The sequence below is a fragment of the Chiloscyllium punctatum genome, chromosome 4 (genome assembly GCF_047496795.1).
Source record: "Chiloscyllium punctatum isolate Juve2018m chromosome 4, sChiPun1.3, whole genome shotgun sequence".
NCBI lineage: Eukaryota > Metazoa > Chordata > Chondrichthyes > Orectolobiformes > Hemiscylliidae > Chiloscyllium > Chiloscyllium punctatum.
In genome coordinates, this window is record NC_092742.1 from 105,957,659 (window position 1) to 105,982,074 (window position 24,416).

The 24,416-nt window shown below is 41.6% G+C and overlaps 1 protein-coding gene across 4 annotated transcripts in view; it reads left to right on the forward strand.

Moving 5' to 3' along the window:
- The window catches only part of LOC140476621 (RNA-binding protein 25-like), a 93,423-nt gene that overhangs the window by 56,811 nt on the left and 12,196 nt on the right, over nt 1-24,416 (forward strand). For all 4 annotated transcript variants that reach the window (XM_072569507.1, XM_072569505.1, XM_072569506.1 and 1 more), the window contains exons 8-16: nt 3,976-4,152; nt 9,235-9,318; nt 11,881-12,227; nt 12,797-12,911; nt 15,596-15,685; nt 21,060-21,133; nt 21,221-21,371; nt 23,064-23,382; nt 23,952-24,226. In XM_072569507.1, coding sequence (XP_072425608.1) covers nt 3,976-4,152; nt 9,235-9,318; nt 11,881-12,227; nt 12,797-12,911; nt 15,596-15,685; nt 21,060-21,133; nt 21,221-21,371; nt 23,064-23,382; nt 23,952-24,226 — 1,632 coding nt within the window. The remainder of the gene's footprint in view (nt 1-3,975; nt 4,153-9,234; nt 9,319-11,880; nt 12,228-12,796; nt 12,912-15,595; nt 15,686-21,059; nt 21,134-21,220; nt 21,372-23,063; nt 23,383-23,951; nt 24,227-24,416) is intronic.

The following is a 24,416-nucleotide window of genomic DNA, read 5'->3' on the forward strand; positions in this document are numbered from 1 at the left end:
TAGAGGTGTTGGTCTTGGATTTCTTAAATGCATAAATGTGGATAAATTCCTGGCACCTGATCAAGTATACCCCAGAAATTTGTTGGAAACGAGGGAAGAGATTTCTGGGACCCTTACTAAGATATTTGTGTTTTTGATAGCTACAGGTGAGGTGCCGGAAGGTTAGAGGTTGGCTAACGTGGTGCCATTGCTTAACAAAGGTGATAAAGAAAAGCCAGGGAACTATAGACCAATGCACCAGGCATCAGTGGTGGGCAAGCCTTTGGAGGGCACCATGAGGGAAAGGAGTTGCATGTATTTGTAAATGCAAGGATTGATTGTCTGCATGGTTTTGTGTATGGAAAATTAGGGAGAGGCTGACTATGCTCTCTCGAACTTGAGGTTTTTGAAGAAATATGAAGAAGGTTGATGAAAGCGGTGGATGTAATCCACGTGGACTTCAGTAAGGTGTTCAACAAGGTTCCTACTGGTCAACTGCTTAGTAAGGTTAGATCACATGGAGTACAGGGAGAACTAGCCATTTGCTTACAGAATTAGCTCAAAGATAGGAGACAGTGATGGTGGAGGATTGCTTTTTAAACTGGAGGTCTGTGACCAGCGGTGTGTCACAAGGATTAGTGCAGGTCCACTGCTTTGTGTTGTTTATATAAATGATTTTGATGTGAACATGAGAGGTATGGTTAGTAAGTTTGCAGATGAAACCAAAATTGATGTCATAAAGAGCAAAGAATTTAATGTCAGAGTAAAATGGGAATTTGAGATGGGCCAAGGAGTGGCAAATGTTTTTATTTTAGATAGATGAAGCAGAGCAAGATGACGGACAAAGACACATCACTGCCTGACGCACTCAATGCTGTCTGTGCTTGGTTTGACCAGAATGCCAGTGATGCAGTAATGCCTGTCCGACAACCCCAGATACACCATTCCCCTTGGTCACTGCAAATGTCAGATCGGTCTTCCTCTGAGTCAACCCAAGGAAACAGACAGGCCCAGATAGTGTCCCCAGCTGAGCACTCAGATCCTGTGTCGACCAACTGGTGGAGGTATTCACCGACATCTTCAAACTTTTTCCCTCTTACAAGCCCAAGTCCCCAGCTGCTTCAAGAAGACCACCATCCTCCTCATACTGAAGAAAGTACATGCCGTGTGCTTTAATGACTACTGTCCAACAGCTCTGACCTCAAAATTGTGTACTGCTTCAAGAGGTTCCACGTGGCCCAGATCAACCCTAGTCTCCCTGCCTGCCTCAATCCCCTACAGTTTTCCTACCTACATAACAACAGGTTCTCACTGGTTGTCATATCCTAGCCGTACACTTTTCCCTGGAACATCCTGGGCAACAAGGGCATCAGACTCCTGCTCATTGACTACAGCTACAGCTGCATCTTGAACACCATTATTCCTTCCAGACTGAGCTCAAAACTCTCTGACCTTGGTCTTGGCTCCGCCCTCTGCAACTAAAACATCAGCCTTTTACCCATCGACCGCAATCAGAGAGGATAGGTAACTACACCTCCTCTACAATAACACTCCACACTGGAGCCACGCAAGGGCGTGTCCTCAATCTGCACTCCCTGTACTACGACTGTGTTGCCAAGTTCCAAACGAATGCTATCTACAAGTTTGATGACATCACCATAGTAGGACAGATATCTATCGACACATCAAAATAGAGAAGAGAAATAGAGGGCTTGGTAATGCGGTGCAATGAGAACAACCTCTCTCAATATTGGCTAAACTAAAGAACTGATCATTGACTTCAATAAGAAAGGAGGAGAACATGCCCCTATCCACATCAACAGAACAATGGTTGAGAGGATGGAGAGCGTCTGGTACCTTGCAGTGAAGATAATTGACAACCTATCCAGAACTTCTGATATAGATGTGGCAGTCAAGAAGGCACGACAACACAGTCTGTTCCTCAGGTGGTTCAGCAAATTTGGCATGTCAACAAGAACCCTCCCTGACTTTGACAGATGAACTATTGAAAGTTTGCTGTCTGGATGCTTAATTGTCTGGTATGGCAACTGCTCTGGCCAGGCCTATACAAAACTGCAGAACGTGGGGTGCATAGCCCCAGAACATCATGGAAGTCAGCCCTCCATTCAGGGACTCCATTTGCATGGCTGGCTGTCCTGGGAAGGTTGCCAACATCAAAGACCCATCACATGCTGATAATGATCTACAACCTCTTCCATTAGGCAGAAAATGCAGAAGCCTGAGGACACTAGTAGGGTCAGGAACTGCTTTTTCCCTGCCATTATTAGATTGATGCATGGTCGAGCCAGCCTCCCATCATGCTGATCTTGCTCGTGTTGATCTCACCTAGCACATGCCCTGTGCAATGTAATGTTTGTCTAAGTCTTTCGCGATCTGTGCATCCCTGCTTACTATAACCTGTGTCATGATTTGGAGATGCTGGTGTTGGACTGGGTGTACAAAGTTAAAAATCACACAACACCAGGTTATAGTCCAACAGGTTTAATAGGAAGCACTAGCTTTCGGAGCCGCAACCACCTGATGAAGGAGCAGTGCTACAAAAGCTAGTGCTTTCAATTAAACGTGTTGGACTATAACCTGGTGTTGTGTGATTTTTAACTATGATCGTGTGTACGTCTCGTACACAAAGCTTTTCACTGTACTTTTGTATATATGTCAATAAATCGATCTAATCAAATTAAATATGAGGTGCTGCATTTTGGCAAGGAAAATCAGGGCAGGACTTGTGCTCTTATTAGTAAGGTCCTGGGGAGTGTTGCTAAATAAAGAAACCTTGGAGTGCGGGTTGAAAGTTCCTTGAAAGTGGGTTTGCAGTAGGATAGTGAAGAAAATGTTTGTTCAGTGCATTGAATATAGGAGTTGGGCAGTCGTGCTGCGGCTATACAGGACATTGGGTAGGCAACCTTTGGAATGCTCAATGCAATTTTGGCCTATCTACTATAGGAATTCTGTTATGAAACTTTAAAGGGTTCAGAAAAGAATGTTGCCAGGGCTGCGGGGTTTGAGCTATAGTGGAAGGCTGAATAGGCTGGAGCTGACTTTTCCCTGGAGCGTTGCAGGCTGAGTTGTCACCTTATGGAGGTTTATAAAATCGTCAGGGGTATGGGTAGAGTAAATAGACTAGGTATTTTCCCCAGGGTAAAGGAATGCAAAACTAGAGGGTGTAGGTTTAGAGTGAGAGGGGAAAGATATAAGAGACCTAAGGGAGAACTTTTTCATGCAGAGGGTGGGTGTGTGTATGGAATGAGGAAGTGGTGGAAGTTGGGACAATTACAGCATTTAAAAGGCATTTTGATGTGTAATAGGAAGGGATGTAGGCTAGGTGCTGGCAAATGGGACTTGATTAATTTAGGATATCTGGTCAGCATGAATGAATTGGAGCGAAGGGTCTGTTTCCATGGTGTATATCTGTGACTCTACTTTGATATCCCAGTGGGACAGAGCAGGGACAAATTTGAATTTATTATTCTGCAGCATTCAATGTGTTTTGGTTTCCAACATCCGATTTGTGCTGTCGTGGTTTTTATTGTTGAATAGGTTACTTTTCCTGTATTTTAAATGACTTTTTCACTGGATCAGTGGCCTCTTTGACAAGGTTTCAGACCACGCTGCTTCATCCCAACGGCCATCAGACTACATCCTGTGAAAGAAATTCAAAATCGGGTTGTTTTAGAGATCAACAAATTTACTGAAAGAATAAATACGTTGCATATATATGAGCTTTCCAATTAGTTTGATGGATCTTGAGAGCAAAATGGGTCAACCTCAATTAAAAATCTTCTGGATCACATTGTTGATCATAACAGAAGGACAAAATTTTGCCTGTTGAATTGTAATTGTGTGCTGGCAAGTCTTAATATCGCTGAAACGTCGGTGAAGTGACGTTTGTTTCAGCTGGGAGTTACTCAGCTACAAGCTGTTTGGTGTTTTTGAACAGCCCTTGATGTCTCATTTTAATCTGATTACACCCTGAAGGATACAAAAACGGAAGATTCAACAGATGATGTTGTAGATGAGGATACCAAGAGAAGAGATCAGATTGTGAAAGGAGCAATTGAAGGACTAATAAGAGAGTACTCCAGTGAATTAAATGCACCTTCTCAAGATCAAGATGCACATCCCAAAAAGAAGAAAAAGGAAAAGAAAGAGGAGGTATTTATTTGTGTTACATAAATGATGAATGTTTAATTAATTCATTCCATCTTAACTCTTTTGGGCAGAAAGATGATTTTTCTGGAATTCTCACTTGCTAACAGGAGGTTCACAGCTTTGTAGGTAATTCCATTTCAAGTTTATGTCTAAGTGCTTTTGAAATGTGATGAGGCTTCTGTGTCTCTGACCCTTTCAGGCTGAGTTCCAGGACCCAATGCCTTCTGGGTGCAAACATTGCTTCCCAATTTTCCTTCTATGGTTGAACTCTTGATGCAATTAACCTCTCTACGATAGTAATTAGATCCTTCTGGCACCACTATCTCAGACTCCACATAATTGCCAGGGCATGGTGGCTCAGTGGTGAGCAATGCTGTCTCTCAGACCTGGGTTCAGTTCCAACCTCAGATGACTGTGTGGAGTTTGCACATTCTCCCTATGTCTGCGTAGGTTTCCTTTGAGTGCTCTGCTTTCCTCCCACAATCCAAAAATATGCACATTAGGTGAATTGGCCATGCTAAATTGCCCATAGTGATCAGGGACGTGTAGGTTAGGTGCATTAGTCAGGGGTAAATATAGGAGGAGAGGGTAGGGGAATGTGTTATTGTGGAGTGGACAGCCTGTTTCCACACTGTACGGATTCTATTCCACGCTATGCTTTGCTACTCTTCTGTCTCTGCACTATGCCCTCGCTCGTTTACTGTGTCCCGCCACACTCCCCTTCCACCTCCTCCCTCTCTCTCTCTCTCTTCTTTCCACCCCCACCATTAAAGTTCTCCTGTTCCTAAGTAATCAATGATATCCTGTTCAATTTTTTTTCCTCATAGTCTTTGTACCCAAACTAGTCTGATCACGTTCTTGGAACAGCAGAAAATTCTAGTACCTCCTTATAATAATTGGTCTGTTGCCTTGTAGGTTATAATGTTTCAGGGACAGTCCTCTGAAATGATTTGAGGCTCTCTACCTCGACTACTAAACTAGACAATGAATTCTAGATACCCTCGATCCTCTTGGTGAAAAAGTCTTTCCTCACGTTCCATCTAACTCTACTAATAACCTTAAATTTGTGCCCCAAGTATTAAACCTCTCTGTAAGAGGAAATAAACTTCCGTGTCTTTTGTATCCAAGCCCTGAATTATTTTGTACACCTCAGTAAGTCATCACTCCACCTCCTTTGTCTTTCACAGAACAATCTGAGCCTATGTGACTTTTCTTCATGCTGGTAGGCAGCATTCTTGTAAATCTCCTCTGCATTCTCTCAAGCAATTCTGCACTTCCTCTGATGCGGTTATCAGAACTGTGTATATCGAATGTCTGAGACCAAATGTACCTGCTTTTGTGTTCAGTGCCATGCTCAGTGAAGGGAAGCATCAACTTTTCATCTTTACCACCTTAACTATCCATTGTCCTTTGTGGAAGTGAATCTGGCGTTGATTTCTGGATTGGCTTTGAATGTGACTCCAGACAGACAGTGATGTCTTTTGATTCTTAATTGGCCTCTGAGCGGACTGACCAAGCTACTTGGGTTAAGTTTAACAGAACAGTTTTGAATGGAATGCAAATGCTAACCTTCCCTGTCACGGTCTCATCATGTGAAGAAAAAAGGTAGCTTCGTACAAACAGTTGAGAGGGAACACATCATAAGTGAGACATAACCCAAGTGCATCTGTGTGTTTGGGAATTTGGAGCTCTGTGGGAATGCAGAGGGGAAGAGATGCTTTTCACTTTGTGTGGTTCATGCTTTGTAAGGCTGTATTCTTCAGCTTTAACTAAGCAGAGGGAGGGGAGTCATGGTTTAAAATCTGCAGCTTCAGGTGTCTACTGATTGGAGAAAACAAGTGGAAACAGTGACATCACAGAAAATTGGTGTGTTGATTGGTGCATGATTTTCGTAAGTGTTTATTTGGTAGAAGGTATTAACTAAGAAACAACAGAAATAAGTAATTGCAGTGCTAATATAATAAACATAAGCCAAGCAGGGAAATGAAAGTATGTTAATAGTATTCTTACATAAGCATAACTGTTCTTAAAAAGCTGAGTAAAGGGCTTAAAGGAAGGCCACGGCAGCAGAGTTCACACCTGTGATATCCTGCAAAGCCAGCTCCAGTTGTTCCTGATGAGCACACGTGCAGGAGGTGTGTCTAGTTGCTGCTACTGGCAAATCACATTTCAGAGCTGGAACTTCTGGTGAGTTCACTGTGGAACATCCGTGTTGTGGATACTACAGTCAGTGACATAATCATCCCACAGGTGCAAATTGAGCAGGCAGAAAGGGCATTGTTGGCTACCAGGCAGAATAGAGGAAAGTAGGTAGTGGAGGACTCACCTGTGGTCAACCTCCTTTCTGACAGACTTACTGTTTTGGATATTATTAGGAGAGATGACTGTGTGCAAGTGAAAGCTGTGGTAGCCAACCTCATGGCACTATGCATGGATCTGCTGCACAGGAGGGGAGGATGATGAATGGCAAGGTTGTAGTGGTAGGGGATTCATGTGTAAGGAAAACAGTTATCTCTGCCTGCAGAAGAGATTCTGGGATGGTATGTTGCCTGCCTGCTGCCCCAAGGTCAGGGATGTCTCTGGAAGGTATTCTGAAGGGGGAGAGCAAACATATAAGACATTGCCATACATATTGGTACTGACAGCTTAGGTAGAAAAAAGGATAGACAATAGGTTCAGGAGTAGGCCATTCTGCCCTTCGAGCCTGCACCACCATGGCTGATCATCCTTAATCAGTATCCTGTTCCTGCCTTATCTCCATAACCCTTGATTCCACTATCCTTGAGAGCTCTATCTAACTCTCTTTCTTAAATGAATCCAGAGACTGGGCCTCCACTGCCCTCTGGGGCAGAGCATTCCACACAGCCACCACTCTCTGGTTGAAGAAGTTTCTCCTCATCTCTGTCCTAAATGGTCTACCCCGTATTTTTAAGCTGTGTCCTCTGGTTTGGCACTCGCCCATCAGCGGAAACATGTTTCCTGCCTGCAGAGTGTCCAATCCTTTCATAATCTTATGTCTCAATCAGATCCCCTCTCAGTCTTCTAAACTCAAGGGTATACAAGCCCAGTCGCTCCAGTCTTTCAGCGTTAAGGTAGTCCTGCCATTCCAGGAATTGACCTCGTGAACCTACGCTGCATTTCCTCAATAGCCAGAATGTCTTTTTCAAATTTGGAGACCAGAACTGCGCACAGTACTCCAGGTGTGGTCTCACCAGGGACCTGTACAGCTGCAGAAGAACCTCTTTGCTTCTATACTCAATCCCTCTTGTTATGAAGGCCAGCATGCTATTAGCCGCCTTCACTACCTGCTGTACCTGCATGCTTACCTTCATTGACTGGTGTACAAGAACACCCAGATCTCTTTGTACTGCCCCTTAACCTAAATTGATTCCATTTAGGTAGTAATCTGCCTTCCTGTTCTTGCCACCAAAGTGGATAACCATACATTTATCCACATTAAACTGCATCTGCCATGCATCTGACCACTCACCTAACCTGTCCAGGTCACTCTGTAATCTCCTAACATTCTCCTCACATTTCGCCCTGCCACCCAGCTTAGTATCATCAGCAAATTTGCTAATGTTATTACTAATACCATCTTGTATATCATTAACATATATTGTAAAAAGCTGTGGTCCCAGCACTGATCCCTGCGGTACCCCACTGGTCAATGCCTGCCATTCCGAAATGGAGCCGTTTATCACTACTTTGTTTCCTATCAACCAACCAACTTTCAGTCCAAGTTTGTACCTTTTCCCCCAATACCATGCACCCTAATTTTGCTCACTAACCTCCTATGTTAGACTTTATCAAAAGCTTTCTGAAAGTCCAGGTACATTACATCTACTGGATCTCCCTCGTCCATCTTCAGAGTTACATCCTCAAAAAATTCCAGAAGATTAGTCAAGCATGATTTCCCCTTCATAAATCCATGCTGACTCTGACCTATCCTGTTACTACTATCCAGATGTGTTGTAATTTCATCCTTTATGATAGACTGCAGCATCTTTCCCATCACTGAGGTCAGACTAACTGGTCTATAATTTCCTGCTTTCTCTCTCCCGCCTTTCTTAAAAAGTGGTACAACATTAGCCACCCTCCAATCCGCAGGAACTGATCCCGAATCTATTGCACTCTGGAAAATAATCATCAACGCATCCACAATTTCTCAAGCTACCTCCTTCATGAGGTCTTGCAAGCAAAATGCTCCCCTGTTTATTCTTCAAACACCTGCAAAATTTCCCATGAGTGTTCAGGGATGAGTCGAGTCGAGTCGAGTCGAGTCGAGGCCCTTCAGCCCAACAAGTCTTCACTGAACTTCTGAAGAGTAATCCACCCAGACCCGTTCCCCTACCCTATATTTACCCCTGACTAATGCAATGCAGTTTTGTCCAGCTTCCTCATTTCCCCTCTTTCCCCCCCCCCCCCCCCCACCTTATCTCAGTCCCAACCCTCGGACTCAGCACCGCCTTCTTGACCTGCAATCTTCTTCCCGACCTCTCCGCCTCCACCCCTTCTCCATGTTATCACCCTCACCTTAACCTTCTTCCACCTATCGCATTCCCAACGCCCCTCCCCCAAGTCCCTCCTCCCTACCTTTTATCTTCGCCTGCTTGGCACACCCTCCTCATTCCTGAAGAAGGACTTATGCCCGAAACGTCGATTCTCCTGCTCCTTGGATGCTGCCTGACCTGCTGCGCTTTTCCAGCAACACATTTTTCAGCATCTGCAGTCCTCATTTTCTCCTGCTTTTTGTGTGACCTTGCTTTGATACCTCCGTTGTCCCTACTTTCTAAGCAAACTTCAGACGGACATCATTAATTGTCAAGCATTTGATCACATCTGAAGGTCTTGAAAGATACTATATAATTTGAAGTGTATCTTCATTTTCTTGATCCAGAAAATTTGCTTGATTGACTGTTCTTTCCATATCCGGTGAAGGATCCCTCCCCCAAACTTGCACTGAATCTTTATCCTTATGGATGTCATGTTGTTAGTGTCCTGCATTTTTTTTAATTTCAAATGTATCACTGGCATAATAAAGAGAACAATATATTTTGGTGACAGCCATGTTTTATTCTTCAGGATGACATAAGTGCAATGGAGATGGAAGAGGACAAAAGAGACCTAATTTCTCGAGAAATTAGCAAATTCAGAGATACTCACAAGGTAGTACCATAATTCACTATTTCTACAAATGTGAGCACAAAAACTACACATACTTGCACTTTTTTTAGAAAGCTGATAGTTCATTAGTTGCTGAAAGTAGCTTTTCTTAGTTTAATTGAAGCAATCAGAATTTTACCTTTGCAACCTTATTTTTTTTGGATGGATGTTACATTTGGCCCACTTTAAGTTTGAATTACAAGGCAGTAGACAATAAATTAAACCATGATCAATACTTGCACGTATAATCTGATTTTTTTTCTTTCAGAAATACTAGAAATCAGTTCTTTGGGGGGTGGGGAAGTGGGTGGGTGCTAAATTTCTTATGTTTTATTTAGTCAGTGTTAGTTTGAGTATCACTTGATAGACTAGTGGTTAATTGTGTCTTTTAATACATTGAGTTTACTATTGCTTCTAGTGCATTTAGTAACCAAACTTCATACTACAAGAGTCAAATCTAGAAATTGTTAAGTTAAAGAAAATTTGGGAAGGGAGAGTAAAGTATAGAGTCCTGCCCAAAAGTTGGCTAGTGGAAAAGTTAGTGGTGTTATGTAGTACTTTTGAATTGTAGGCATATATTTGAATATTGAAGCAGCAGCTAGGGCAAGGGGAAATCCAAAACAGGTACCATATAACATGCATGGAATAATGTACATGCCCTTAAAGCTAATCTATTCATTGACCCCCACCATTATGATAGAGATCATATGGTGACTAAAGCAAGATGAACTCAGAACTTGTGAAAATGCATGGATAGGATGTAAGTATGAGCTTCAGTTTCTTTTTTATAAAATTCATGGATGCCCCCTTAGAAATATGCAAAGGTGTAACTGGTCATTCCTTAAAGTCTAGCTAATTACAATCATCTTGAAAAAACTCTTTATTTCAGTGCTTGCAGTTTAATGCAATCATTTTGAATATTGGGATGTTTTAATACTTGCACAGTCAACCTTTGCATGTTTTGATTCTTTTATATTGTAATGTATTTGCTGCAGTCTTTTAGACTGTTGCTGTCAGATGTTCAGTTTAACAGGGGGTGTCCATTTAGAGCACTGATGAGTCTGAAGAATATGAGGTAAGACCCAACCAGCTTATCTTTGCCCTTTACCCTTTCCTTTGCCATTATTTTGCATTTGCTGTGTCAAAATCATAGATGTTTTAAATGTTTACATTTAAACTGCTTCCTTTACAACTACAATAATTTCTCATAAGAGGCCACATTAATGTTGAAGCAACTTTGATCTTTTGTAGTATAAAACAAAAATGCTCAATTAGTTAAGTTAATCGTAATTTCTTTTACTAGTTTAAATGAAAATTGAAGGATTATTACATGCATTGAAAACCCGAGGAATTTAACAAAATATTCAAAGGTATGGAGAGCTAGAGCTTGAAGCCCGCCTTTTTATATTTCTTTATCCTAGTATAACCTACTCAGCTAAGAGGGATATCAGAGTTTTGTAAGTATGTAGCAGAATATATTGTTACTTGATACCAAAATATTAGCATTTAGTAAAATGCAGAGGTAAGTTCATATAAATCGGAATATTTTGTTACACTTGAATTAATTGCCCATCACATCTAGGAATAGCCCCTTGTAATTTTGTGTTGCTTTTATCACAATATTCCTGCATGTTTGTGCTTTCTATATGGGTGATATTGTTTAATTTAACACATTAGTTGCATTAACAATTTAGAATAATTCGAGTTGAAAGTTAACAGCATCAATATTTGCCCTAATCCTTTGCATCTTCATAATTTAGCATAGGCTAGATTGTCCTTCTACACTTAATTAATTTTTAGTCTTTGTTAAACATATTTTTGCATCGCTTTCAACATTAATTATGGCGGTTACATCAGTATATTCAGCAATGGGTAGTGGTGATTTTATTGAAGTGCTTTGGCACTGCCCAGTGGTGGTTGGATAAATTGATGTATCGTAAAAGCTTTCTTTTCACGATTGTCTGCTGATTTGCGAGTCATTGGTGACCGATCAACAGCAAGAGCCTTGAGGTAAGAATTTGTGTTTACAATTATTTAATACTTTTGAATTGTTGGATATTGACATTTTTAAAAGTTTGTCATGTTTAATAATGCGAGAGAAATGATATATTGTATGTAACAAAATTTGTTAAAGTTGATTCTTTTAAAGCATTGGCATCTGCTGGTGCTGACAGCTTGGTCGTTCTATTACTTGTGAACAATTTACTTGCTCTTCCCAGACACATAGCTTATAGGCAATGTTAATCCAGTCTTGACGGTTCAAGTCCTAGCAGACCACTGTAAGTCAATTCACTTCCAAGGATGGATTGTAGTCTGTTGATGTTTCCATTTACTTGTAGGAATTCTGGACTGTAAAGTTTTAGTTAAAATATAAATGTTTTATCAGTATTGTAATTGATCATCTAAACTGTACCATGCCTTCCTAAAGTTAGCAGGTTCTATCAACTTGCATTTTGTGTGTACAATAAGTATGATTTTGTGATTTATGTACTCTTCTTTAAAGCATTGTAATTCATATTTTAAATATTCCCTCTAATGGGTAAGAATTGTTTTGTTAATTTTTAGAAGCTAGAAGAAGAAAAGGGAAGAAGGGAAAAAGAAAGACAAGAAGTTGAAAAAGAAAGAAGAGACCGAGAAAAAGAACGTGAACGCGAAAGAGAAAGGCGCGAGAGAGAGAAAGAACGTGAGAAAGAAAAGGAGAGGGAGCGAGAACGTGAGCGTGAACGTGAAAGAGAGAGAGAGCGTGAACGGGAAAGAGAGCGGGAACGAGATAGAGACCGTGACCGTGACCGTGATCGTGAAAGAACTAAGGACAAGGAACGGGAGCGAGACCGCGAAAGAGAGCGAGAACGGGATAAAGAAAGAGAAAGAAGCCGGGATCGGGAAAGAAGCAAGGATCGTAGTAGATCTAGGTTTGTACTGATGATTTTGGGAAATTAGTTAACTATATAGAAATTTTCTTTTCCAGTTCTTGTAATTATTTTGCTTACCCTTATCTCTGATGTAATTGTTGGCCGACTCCTGCCCTGCTTGTTTTATTTTTATGTTTCTGATTAAGATATGATGCCATGGGCACCCGTCATCATCCACTACTTTCTCTGTATAATAGCTGTAAAGTTTACCAGATTTTCGTGTAAGTAATTTGGGAGCAAGTTCATGTTGTGCAGACAAGCTGTATCATTAGATATACCAATAAAACCTCAGGGGGAATGAAGGGGAAACAAGAAGCTTGTCTGGACTTAGTTGAGTTTTCCTTCCTGCTGTTTATAATTTGATGCTGTTTGTCATCTCCTGTAATGAATGTTTCAGGTTTTTTGACCATGAGGGCTGTCAAAAGAACTCTGTTTTATTATCATAGTATTTTAAAGGAGAACCTGTTAAAATCAGTTGCTTATATTAGAATCATTGTTTCGTAGAATACAGTAGAGCAATTTCACCTGTCGAGTCTGTACAGCCAAAACTGTTTCATTGATGTTTGCAGAGAGAAAAGTCGAGAAAAGGAGAAGAAAAGGGACCGAGAAGAAGATGAGGAAGAAATGTATGAACGTCGGAAACTTGAGCGGAAGCTTCGTGAGAAGGAGAACGCTTACCAAGAGGTAACTTTTGAAAGGCCAAAGGAAGTCTTTTGTGAAAATTACAAATTGGCCTTAGTGTAGTAAAAATTTAGATTTTAGGCGAAATTGTAGGAATAATCAGAAAGCTGGAGGGAGAAACTGAGCGAGTTCCAAATCTGTAATGACTCCTCAATCTTCAAATCTGTTTCTCCCACCACATAGGCTGCTGACCTGCTGGGCTTCTCCAGCATTATGTTTGTTTCAGATTTTCAGTATACATAGTATTTTTCCTTCGTTTGAGTGTTGGGTTCGCGTTGTTTGGTTGTGCTGTATTGGATCTTGGAAATAGTTCGTTTTCTTGGAGTCATCCTTCGTTCCAGAACAGAACAAAAGTTGACACACAATGCCCACCCTTTTCTTCAATTTTGCATTCATGGTTTGTTTCTGCCAAAGCATGGCTGAGTCAGTTAAGGATATGTACAGCATGCTCGAGCGCACTTGCCTTATACAAATTAATTTCATAGTCACATAGCGTAAAAGAAACCCTTTGGCCTATGGAGTCTGCATCGACATATTAGCACTTAACCTTCAATCTCATCCCATTTACCATACTGGCTCATAACTGAGTGTTACGATGTACCAATTGCTCATCCAAATACCTTTTTAAGAGATATGAGGCAACTTGCCTCTATCATCCTTCCAGGCAGCGCATTTCAGACTGTCGCTACCTTCTGGGTAAAAAGATTATCCCTTCTATCTGCCCACTAAAGTTTCACCCCTCACCTTGAACCCTCTTGACTGACCCTTCAACTAAGGGAAACAGCTGCTCCTTATCCACTCTGTCCATGCCCCTCATAATCTTGTACACATCAGATTGCCCCTTAATCTGCTCTGCTCAAATGAAAACAACCCAAGTCTATTCCATTTTTCGTCTCCTGTGCAATCACATTTTTCCTGTAATTGGTGACCAGGATTGCATATAGTACTCCTGTTGTGGTCTCGCCAAAGTTTGATGCGACTCCAACATGACTTCCTGGATTTTGTGATCTGTGCCTCGATTGAAGGAGGCAAGTATCCCATATGCCTTTTTCACCACCCTACTAACATGCCCTTCCACCTTCAGATCTATGGACAAACAAGTCAAGGTCCCTTTGTTCTACAGTATTTCCTGTTGTCATGGCTGTTAATTGAAGACACTCAACCTCACTTAAGTATCTGAACTATCTCTGTCTGCAAGCATACTCTGGCAACACCAACCCCTTCCCCCAACCAACCCCACTCATAGAGATGTACAGCACGGAAATAGACCCTTCGGTCTAACTCATACATGCTGACCAGATATTATGTTAATTAGTAACAGGTAACCCAGCACAGAACCCTGTGGTATGCTACTGGCTTTCAGTCACAAAAACAGCCTTCTGTCATCATCCTCTCTGTTTCCTACCACTGAGCCAATTTTGAATCCACTTGATCAAGTCACCCTGTATTTCATGTGAATTTGCCTTTTTGAAAAGTTTCCTGTGTGAGACCTAGCTGAACTCTATATAAACTACATCAACTGCACTATCCTCATCTACATGCCTGTTCACCTCAAAAAATCCAATCAAATTTGTTAGCTCTGACAAAGCTGTGATCAAGCCGAACCCCTCCAAGTGAAAATAAATGCTCACCTTGAGAATTTTTTCCTAAAATTTCCCCTACCATTGTTGTTAGTCTATCTCTAAACCCTTCTCAAATATTGGAACCAAATAAACCCCAGTCCTCTGGCACCTCTCCCATGGCTAGACAGGCATTATAAATTTGGGTTCCGTACCCCTGCTATTTCCCAACTTCCCTCCCACAACAGTCTGGGACACATTTCATCCAGACAAGGAGATATGCTCAGTTTTAAGCCTGCTAACACCTTCAATACTTTGCCATACCCTGAATGAGTTTTCTCCAGCATCTCCTTGGGTTCCATACCTAAACACCTATTCTCTAGTGAAGTATTAGTTCAATACTCTACCAGTGTTCCTAGGCATTACCCATAATTGGTCGCTAATAGGTCCTACTCTTTCCCTAGTTCTTTTCCTATTGATATACTTGTAGAATATCTTGGGTGTTCCCTGTTTTTACCAGTCTGAACTTTCTCTTATCCCTTCTTTGCTTGTCTAATTGCTTTCTTAAGCTCCACAGGCAGTTTTCTGTACTGCCTGTACTCATGTGTTCCCCTTATACCTGCAAAAAGCCTGATTTATTTTTCTCATTACATCTGAATATCTCTGGTTATCCATGGTGCGCTGGCTTGTTACTCCTTTCTGTCACCCTAGCTGAAACACGTTGGGCACTTTTTGATGCTCCCTCCAAGGTGTTGTCCTTCTTTACTACACTAACTATCTCCTTAACTAATAATACAATAATACAATGTCCCCTCCCCTTTTTTCCCCACCTCTTTTGTCTTGGTTGTAGATTCTATACCCTGGAATGTTCAGTTGCCAATCTAGCCCCTCCTTCAACCACATCTCTGTTGCTACTATATCTCACTTCCATGCACCAGTCATCACCCTTAACTCAGCCATTTTACCTGTGATATTCCTGGCATTAAAGTCAAGACTATCCAGTCTTGCATTGCTCCCTTGAAAATTAATTCAGCTGCACTCCCTCCTCTGACTTGATTGTTTTACAGTATGAATTCTGAACTTCACTATTTCAAACTATTTTGATTACTTTTTGGCTTTTTGATTCAGCGTCTTAAAAATTGGGAAATAAGGGAACGGAAGAAAGCAAGAGACTATGAGAAAGAAGCTGAACGGGAGGAAGAAAGAAGGCGAGAAATGGTAAGTGTGATGTGAAAGGGATCAGGTTATTGACATCATATGACCTCACTTCGCTGCCCAAAAATGATTCTATTTCTGTCCTTGATTTGGCGCTCAGTCCCTGTGAAAGAGCCCCACCACTAGTTTAGAAATATTGTGCAAATGATGCCAAACTGGACCAGATGGGGCAGCAGTCTTCAAGTTAATGGAGAATAAAAAAGTGATGTGAGCAGGTGATAGGTGGACACTGACTACCTTTTGGTGAGTACAACAAGCAAGGAGTCAAAAAAATGTGCTGGAATTGGGCAGCAGATGACAAAGCAATTGTAATGTGTTTTAAAGGATTACAGGGCGATGAGGGAAATATCTGGAAACGTGGTTGTTAGGATTGGGAGTGCATGTAGTACAGTAATAATGAGCAAAGGTAGAGTGATTGTTAGGCCTTCACATAAAAGAAATCCAGGTTTTAATACTGAATATCTTCCTGACAGATCATGCTGCAAGTTGTCCTTCCCAAAATGAAAGGGAAATCATAGAATTTCTGCCATGTGCAAACAGGCCATGTGGACCCAACAAGTCCACACTGACCCATTCCTCTACTGTCTTACTGTACATTAACCCCTGACTAATGCACCTAACCTCCACATCCCTGAACACTGTGGGCAATTTAGCATAACCAGTTCACGTAGACTGCACATCTTTGGACTGAGAGGGGAAACCGGAGCACCCAGAGGATGTGGGGAAAATGTGCATACTTCACACATGCAGTTGCCTGAGACCAGAATCAAACCAGGGTCCCTGGCAGTGCGAGGCAGCAGTGCTAACCACTGTGCGACCGTGCTGCAGGATGCAGACAAAAATTAAGTGAAGTGCAGGTCACAAGTTGAGTGAAGCAAAAATCAGCAGCAAATCTGAGAGATTGCGAGAAAGACCAGTGAATGGTTGTTATCACCCCACCCCCCAGCATTCAATCCTTGTTGTGTGGAGCATAACAATAGTGAGCAATTTTTGGTTAGACAGTGCATGCTAAGCCAGAAACAAGCATGCACTTGATTTGAGACATCATATGTGAAGACTACACTGCAATTTTATTGAGAAGTTAGTAAGCTTGCAGGTGACACCAAAATTGGAGTATAGTGGACAGCAAAGACTATTACCTCATTACAACGGGATCTTGATCAGAGGGACTGAGGAGTGTCAGATGGAGTTTACTTTAGATACATGTGATTGGAAAAGGCAATCTTGGGAGGACTTATACACTGAATAGTAAGGTCCTAGGGAGTGTTGCTGAGCGAAGAGACCTTGGAGTGCAGGTACATAGTTCCTTGAAAGTAGAGTCGCAGGATGGTGAAGAAGGCGTTTGGTATGCTTTCCTTTATTGGTCAGAGTATTGAGTACAGGAGTTGGGAGGTCATGTTGCGGCTGTACAGGGTGTTGGTTAGGCCACTGTTGGGATGTTGAGTGAAATCCTGGTCTCCTTCCTGTTGGAAGGATGTTGTGAAACTTGAAAGGGTTCAGAAAAGATTTTCAAGGATGTTGCCAGGTTTGGAGGATTTGAGCAAAAGGGAGAGGCTGAATAGGCTGGGGCTGTTTTCCCTGGAGCGTTGGAGGCTGAGGGGTGACTTCATAGAGGTTTACAGAATCATGAAGGGCGTGGATAGGATAAATAGGCAAAGTCTTTTCCCTGGTGGTGGGGGGAGAGAGAGTGTCCAGTACTTTGAGATTTGCTATTTAGGGTCGGAAGGGAAAGATATCAAAGGGACCTAAGGGGCAGCTTTTTCACACAGAGGATGGTATTTGTATGGAATGAGGAGCCAGAGGAAGTGGTGGGGGTTGGTACTATTGCAACATTTAAAAGTCATCTGGATGGGTACATGAATAGGAAGTGTTTTGAGGATATGGGTCAAGTACAGGCAAATGAGACCAGATTAGGTTAGGATATCTGAGCGGCATGGACAATTTGGACCGAAGGATCTGTTTCCGTGCTGTACATCTCGATGACTTGAAGTGTGATTTTGAACGGCGATGCATTTGTGGATGGAGGGTGAAAGGAGGGTTTGGGACAGAATGTTCGAAGTGGGGGGGTCATTTCCTGGCGCATTATCTCCAGCAATGCTGCTGCTGATCAGAGCTCACTTGCCAACCAATAAGGCACCTCTTCTCATGCAGTATATGTTGGTATTCCCTTTGAGATTTGCTATTCTTGTGATTTTGTTCTGCTGAGTGCAAAGTGAAAGGTTTGATGTAACTTTTTTCATCCGTAACTCACTTCCTGTCTATCAAGTGACTACTAATATTAAGTGTTTGCAATCTTAGAACTGCTTATAGTGTTACACTTCCAATGCTGTTAGTTGGAGCCTTTGTGCAAAAAGAATAGACAAATTCAACTATTTGCAGCTATTTTTGAGCTGTACAAGTATTATGACATGGATGCAGACAGCTGAATCAGCTTTTCTACCTTCATATTTGCAGCACAGAGAGCTCTTGTGGTGTGATGGGAGTATCCCTGCCTCTAAGCCAGGAGACCCATTTTCAAGTCCCACTTGAACAGGTTGAATAAAAATATCTTGTATTTGTAATACAGTATCAATAAAACTTCAAGGACCCTCAAAATTGACCCCCATGCTTCCTAACCAGACTTGTTGAATAATCAATCCCAGAATCTGTAATTCTAGACACCTAAGATTTAGTTTTTTTTTCATTGAACTTACAGTAGCTGCTAGTACGTGGTTAGGCAGGGAGTTTGTCCAAATTTTCATTCTGTAGCATCAACAACCAAACCCCTCTTCCCTGAAGCACAGTCCAAAGCCCCAGTTCAAAAAGCCAGCTCCTCCGACCCTGTCTGTTTGACCATCATCTTCCTTTCCAGGCTTTTATTACCAACTCCCAGATACAGACATTGTCAATGGTCAAAGATCTGTCCGGTTAATCATACTGCTTTTCCCTGGTGTCAAAGAATCTGCAACAGCTTGTTTGTTTTTTGCTACTCACAGTCCAAAGGTCATTTTCAGCTCTCAATTCTCAGCTTCAAAATAAACTTGAGAAAAATATGAATCAAAAATAATGAACAATCAACCAAGGTTCTAACAAAAACCATTGATGAGATGATTTATAGTTTGCTTACTTATATGACATTGAGCCATTTAGAAAGAAAGTATTTAGAGGTACTGATGTTGGAGGTTATAGTCCGACAGATTTATTTGGAGGTACTAGCTTTCCGAGCACTGCTGCTGCTTCAGGTGGTTGTAGAGTGGAATCATATGATACAGAATTTATAGCAACAGGATTGTAGTGTCATGGAATGTAATGTTAAACAAATTTAGCTTGAGTCTTCCATCTTTGAATGATCATGTTAGTTTTGGTTCCTTCATGTGTAAATCCCAAACTTTTTTAAAGTTAGATTCTCAAGGTAGCTTTTGACAATAGATGCCATCTCAGCTCAGATAATGCATTGAAAGTGTGAAGTTAAAGTCTGTCCGTATTCCACTGTTAGGTCCGACTGATTCTATTTCTAAAGTGTAACTTAGAGAATTTTACATGGATTTATACAGTTTTGGAGCAAAATAAAATGTACTTCTGCAAATACAAATTCACCCCAAAAACTTGTACGTGTGCGTGCAGGGGAGACCGAGTGAATATGTGGGTGTGTAATGTGATATAAGCCTGTAAAAGGGTGGGTGTGAGTGTGTGGGATGCATGTGTGAGCTTATGCGAGAGAGCTGTTGTGTGAGTGTGTATAGTGCAGCGGGGTCACCTGTTGTGCAACGAGAATCTAAGATACCGGTTAAGGTAGCACGTCGGAACTGACGGTCAATGAAGTGAGCATCCTACCCCATTTCAATGAGGGCATCCTTGACTACTTCCAAGTGTCCATCGCATTTTTCCTCATCTGACCAGATCCTGTGTATACGTAGCACTTGTTTGTAGGGAATGGCTGTTTTAATATGTTTAGGGTGGAAACTAGAGAAGCATAGCATTGTGAGGTTATCCGTGGGTTTGCGGTGGAGTGAGGTGCACCTTCCCCACGCCTCCCAGTTGGGGAACACATCAGCAATCCGGAACATTCAGCCTCTGACCTCTGATTGACCATCCTCCAAGGTGGACTTTGGGATAGGCAACAACACAGTGGTCGAGCAGAGGCTGATAGCCAAGTTTGATACCTGTGGGGATGGCCTCAACTGGGGCCTTGGGTTCATGTCAGGTTCACTACAGGTGACCCCACTGCACTATACGCTCTCTCACACAAGCCTGTGTGTGGCCACGTGCGTGCACACACTCCTACACATCCACATTACCCTCCCTCATACACAACCTTTCTCTCATACGCTCACACGTACGCCCCCTCACACACACTCACCCTCTCACAGACACTCACCCCTGCACATGCACACACTTGGTCTCCCCTGCATGCATGCATGCGTGTATGTTTGTGAGGTGAATTTGTACTTGCAGAATTACATTTTATTTTGCTCCAAAACTGTATAAATCCATGTAAAATTCTGTAAGTCACACTGAATCAGTCTGACCTAACATTAACTTCTCACCTTCAATCGGTTATCTGAGCTGAGATGGCGCCTATTGTTAAAAGCTACCTTGAGAATGTAACTTTTAAAAAGTTCTGAGATTTACGTACAAAGAAACCAAAACTAACATGATCACTGTAAAAGATGAAAGACCACCTAAATTTGTTTCACATTTCATTTCAATGGCACTGCAATCCTGTTGCTATAAATTGGGTCGTATGATTCTGCTCCACAACCACCTGATGAAGAAGCAGCGCTTCAAAATAAACCTGTTGGACTATTACCTTGTGTTGATTTTTAACTGTAGAAAGGAAGTTTTTGATTTCACTTTTGTGTTGAGCTTACTCACCCAGCAGTGATAGTGATTAATGCATTCCTCAAGGCGGTCCCTTTGCTCAGCCATCATGCTGAGTTGGAGATAGTGAGACTGAAAGGCTAGGAGAGATCAATCTCAGGCATTCTTCTATGGCTTCTGTCTTCTACTGGCTTCCGATGCTAGCACTAGGAGAAATTGAGGACTGCAGATGCTGGAGATGAGAGTCAAAAAATGTGGTGCTCAAAAAGCAGCTGGTCAGGCAGTATCCAAGGAGCAGGAGAGTCAACATTTCGAGCAAAAGCTCTACCCGATGAACTCTCCTGCTGCTTGGATGTTGCCTGACTAGTGTGCTTTTCCAGCACCACACTTTTTGACTCCGATGCAAGTACTGCAGACGAGGGACCAGACTGTCAGAGTGCTGTTGTTCATAATACTGAAGTGCAGTGCTGGAATGGAGGAAGGAAATAACACTGTTTTTAAAGTTAGAGGTTCGATTTTACTTGTTAAACATTAAGAACCATAAAAGTCTTGCTAATAATTGACTTTCACTGCATAGGCAAAAGAAGCAAAAAGACTGAAAGAGTTTTTGGAAGATTATGATGATGACAGAGATGATCCAAAGTATTACAGGTAATTTGAGGTCTTTCTGCAATACCTGTTTACAGTTTATTGTCATATGCCTGTGTTCTATGAAATGATCTTCTTGTTTAACTTTAGAGGGAGCGCTTTGCAGAAGCGTCTGAGAGATCGAGAAAAAGAAATAGAAGCTGACGAAAGGGACCGCAAACGAGAGAAGGAGGAGCACGAGGAGATTCGGCAGCGTTTGCTGGCAGAAGGGCATCCTGACCCAGATGCAGAGCTTCAGAGGGTAGGTCATTGCATATCAGTCACTGCTTGATCTCGTATATTCTTGAAGTGTAATTGTCAGTAATAATTGCACATGACTGCGGACATGTCATTTTAATGAAGGTGTAAAACAGTAAATCTCTAGTAGTCTTGCATTGTTTGGAATATTGATTTGAAAGCACACAAAGAAAGTATATGCCATTCACTCCCTCACGCTTGCTCCACCATTGAACGAGGTCATGGCTAATCTGATTATAACCTTGAAATCCACGTTCCTGCCTCTCCTGGATAATCTTTCGCCCTTTTGGTTAACGAATCTGTTTGCCTCTTTCTTTTTTTATTGCGAACTTTACTTCCACCACTTCTCAGGAAAAATTCCAAGACTTATGACCTTCTGAGATGGAGAATTCTTTTAATTTGTTTTAACTGGGTAGCCACTGATTTTAAAACAACAGCCTCTAGTTCTAGATTCTCCCAGAACATCATCACATGTGTTCTGTGAAGGTCCCTCAGGATGTTGTATGCTTCAATCAAGTCAGCATTTAGTCAACTCTAACAGTTACAAGCATAGCCTTTCTAATCCAACCTGCTGTTTCCAAGTATTTGTCCCATAAATCTTCTCTGAACTATCTTCAACTCACTTGCAGGTCCTTTAAATAAGGAGACCAATGCTCTTGTTGTGGTCTCTGTGTAGTATAACTGAAGCATAATCTCTTCACTTCTGTACTCTATTTCACTGTCAAATTGTTTCATTTCATTAGTTTTGCTAATTGCTTGCTGTATGTGCATGCTAATCTTTTTGGCTTTATGCAAGAGAATACGCAGGTTCCTCTAAAAATTTTAGCTTGCAATCTCTCACCATTTAGATACTATTCTTCCTGCCAATATGGGCAATTTTACATTTTATCGTTATTATACTCTTATTTGCCACCTTTACCCACTCATAACTTGTCTTTTTTCCTGAACTTTCCATTCCAGTACTTTCGTAATGACATCAAATTTGGTTACCATAAGTTACATTAAAAGTTGAGGTACAAGCACTGATCTCTACAGCACGCCGCGCTCTCCTCCCTGAAAGGCAGATTTTTAAGTGGTAGAAGGGTTGCCACATGGGAAAGTGAGAGGCTATGCACTTCAGTAGAAAGAATAGAAGCGTAGACTATTTTCTTAATGGTGGAAGGCTTTAGAAATCTGAAACACAAAGGGACTTGGAAATCTGAAGTTGAAGATTTTTTTTAATGTGGACATACAGGTACAGTTGGTAGTTAGGAAGGCAAATGCAATGTTAGCATTATTTCAAGAGGGCTTGAGTATGTGGGCAAGCATACTGCTGAGGCTGTATATTGGGATGTCGTCAGAGCGCATTTAGAATATTGTGAGCAATATTGTGACTTTTTTTTTAAATATGTTGCCTTGGAGAAGTCAGCATATGCTATCTTCCAATCTAGTGTTACCTTCCCAAAATCAAGGGAATTTGGGAGTGTTAAAATCAATGTATATCACTAGCCACATCTAGTAACATGCTAGAATGAAGTTTGTCAGGATCCATTCCCTTCGCATCTCCAGCAGTTTATTCAGTGCCACATTGCTGGTGAATGTGATTTTTCTTAGTTTCTCATTTCCTGACTTTTTTTTTAGTTGGTAGGGAAGAGGGCGATTGGCTTACTGGCCAATAACTCAGTCTTGTTTCATGTTATTATCTTGTTGTGAATAGATGGAGCAGGAAGCAGAACGGCGGCGGCAGCAACCAATCAAGCAGGAGCCAGAATCAGAAGAGGAGGAGGAGGAGGAGGAGAAGCCGGAGAAAGAGGAACGACGAGAAGAGGAGGAGGAAGAGCCAGAACAGAAACCCTGCCTTAAGCCCACGTTGCGTCCAATTTGTTCTGTCCCTTCTGTTTCATCAGCAAGTGGTAATGCTACACCCAATACACCAGCAGACGAGTCTCCCTGTGGCATTATCATTCCACATGAGAACTCTCCAGACCAACAGCAAGAGGAGCAGCGGCCTAAAATAGGCCTGAGTCTCAAATTAGGTTAGGCGTTATAAATTAACACTATAGAACTAATGCTGTTGGTAATGGGTTACTTTGTCATGAAATTGACATTCTCATTCAAAACATGTTTAGCAACATGCACTTTTTTTCACTGTCGCAACCCAAATTTGACTTGAGCACAAGCAAACGAGATGGCAATCTTTTGGATGGTTACTGTTGGCCATGAGCTCACTTTGTTAGCTAAAAAGGCTACAACAATGTTTGTTATGATACATAAGAATGTGTGCACCGAAGATCCTGCTCAGATACAGTCCAAGTGTGGAGGAGACTTAGCATTGCATTATGCTTATGCTGAGGAATGAGGACGTGATGGCTGACTCCAAACCTTTAGAGTAAAAACTGTTTAATTTTCAGGTATCCGAAAGCTTGATGAGCAGGAAGGTGTGCACACAAGTTACAGGTCACCAAGCAGTTGGCAGACTAATTAATGTTCAACACACAATTTGACACTCAGTCTTTGATTAATGGTAAATATGATCCTTCATATGATCCCGGTCAGCAGTAAATTGATGTGTGAAACTGAAACTTCTTTCCAATTTTCTGCTCAGGTGGCTCCAGTAGTCCAAGTCAGACAATTTCAGTCAAAAGAAAGAAACTTCCAGTAGATAGTGTTTTCAATAAGTTTGATGATGAAGACAGTGATGAAGTTCCTCGTAAGCGGAAACTTGTCCCATTGGATTATTCAGAGGATGAGAAAGGTGCTTCTAAAGGAAATGTAAATACAGAAGAAAAACGGAAACATATAAAAAATCTGATTGAGAAAATCCCAACAGCTAAACCAGAGCTCTTTGCGTATCCTCTTGACTGGTCGATTGTGGACACGGTAAACTTCTGTTTTTTTTTGTGAAGGCTTGTAGCTGATATGCATTTTAGTAACCTGTCTATTTTCCAGCATACTGGGGTTGCTTGTCAGGAGAAATGTACATTGCACTGTTTTGTCATTGATGTATAAGTAGAGTCCTTGTTCATTTAATGCCTGCTCTTTCTGCCAGACCGATTAAAGGAATTCTTGG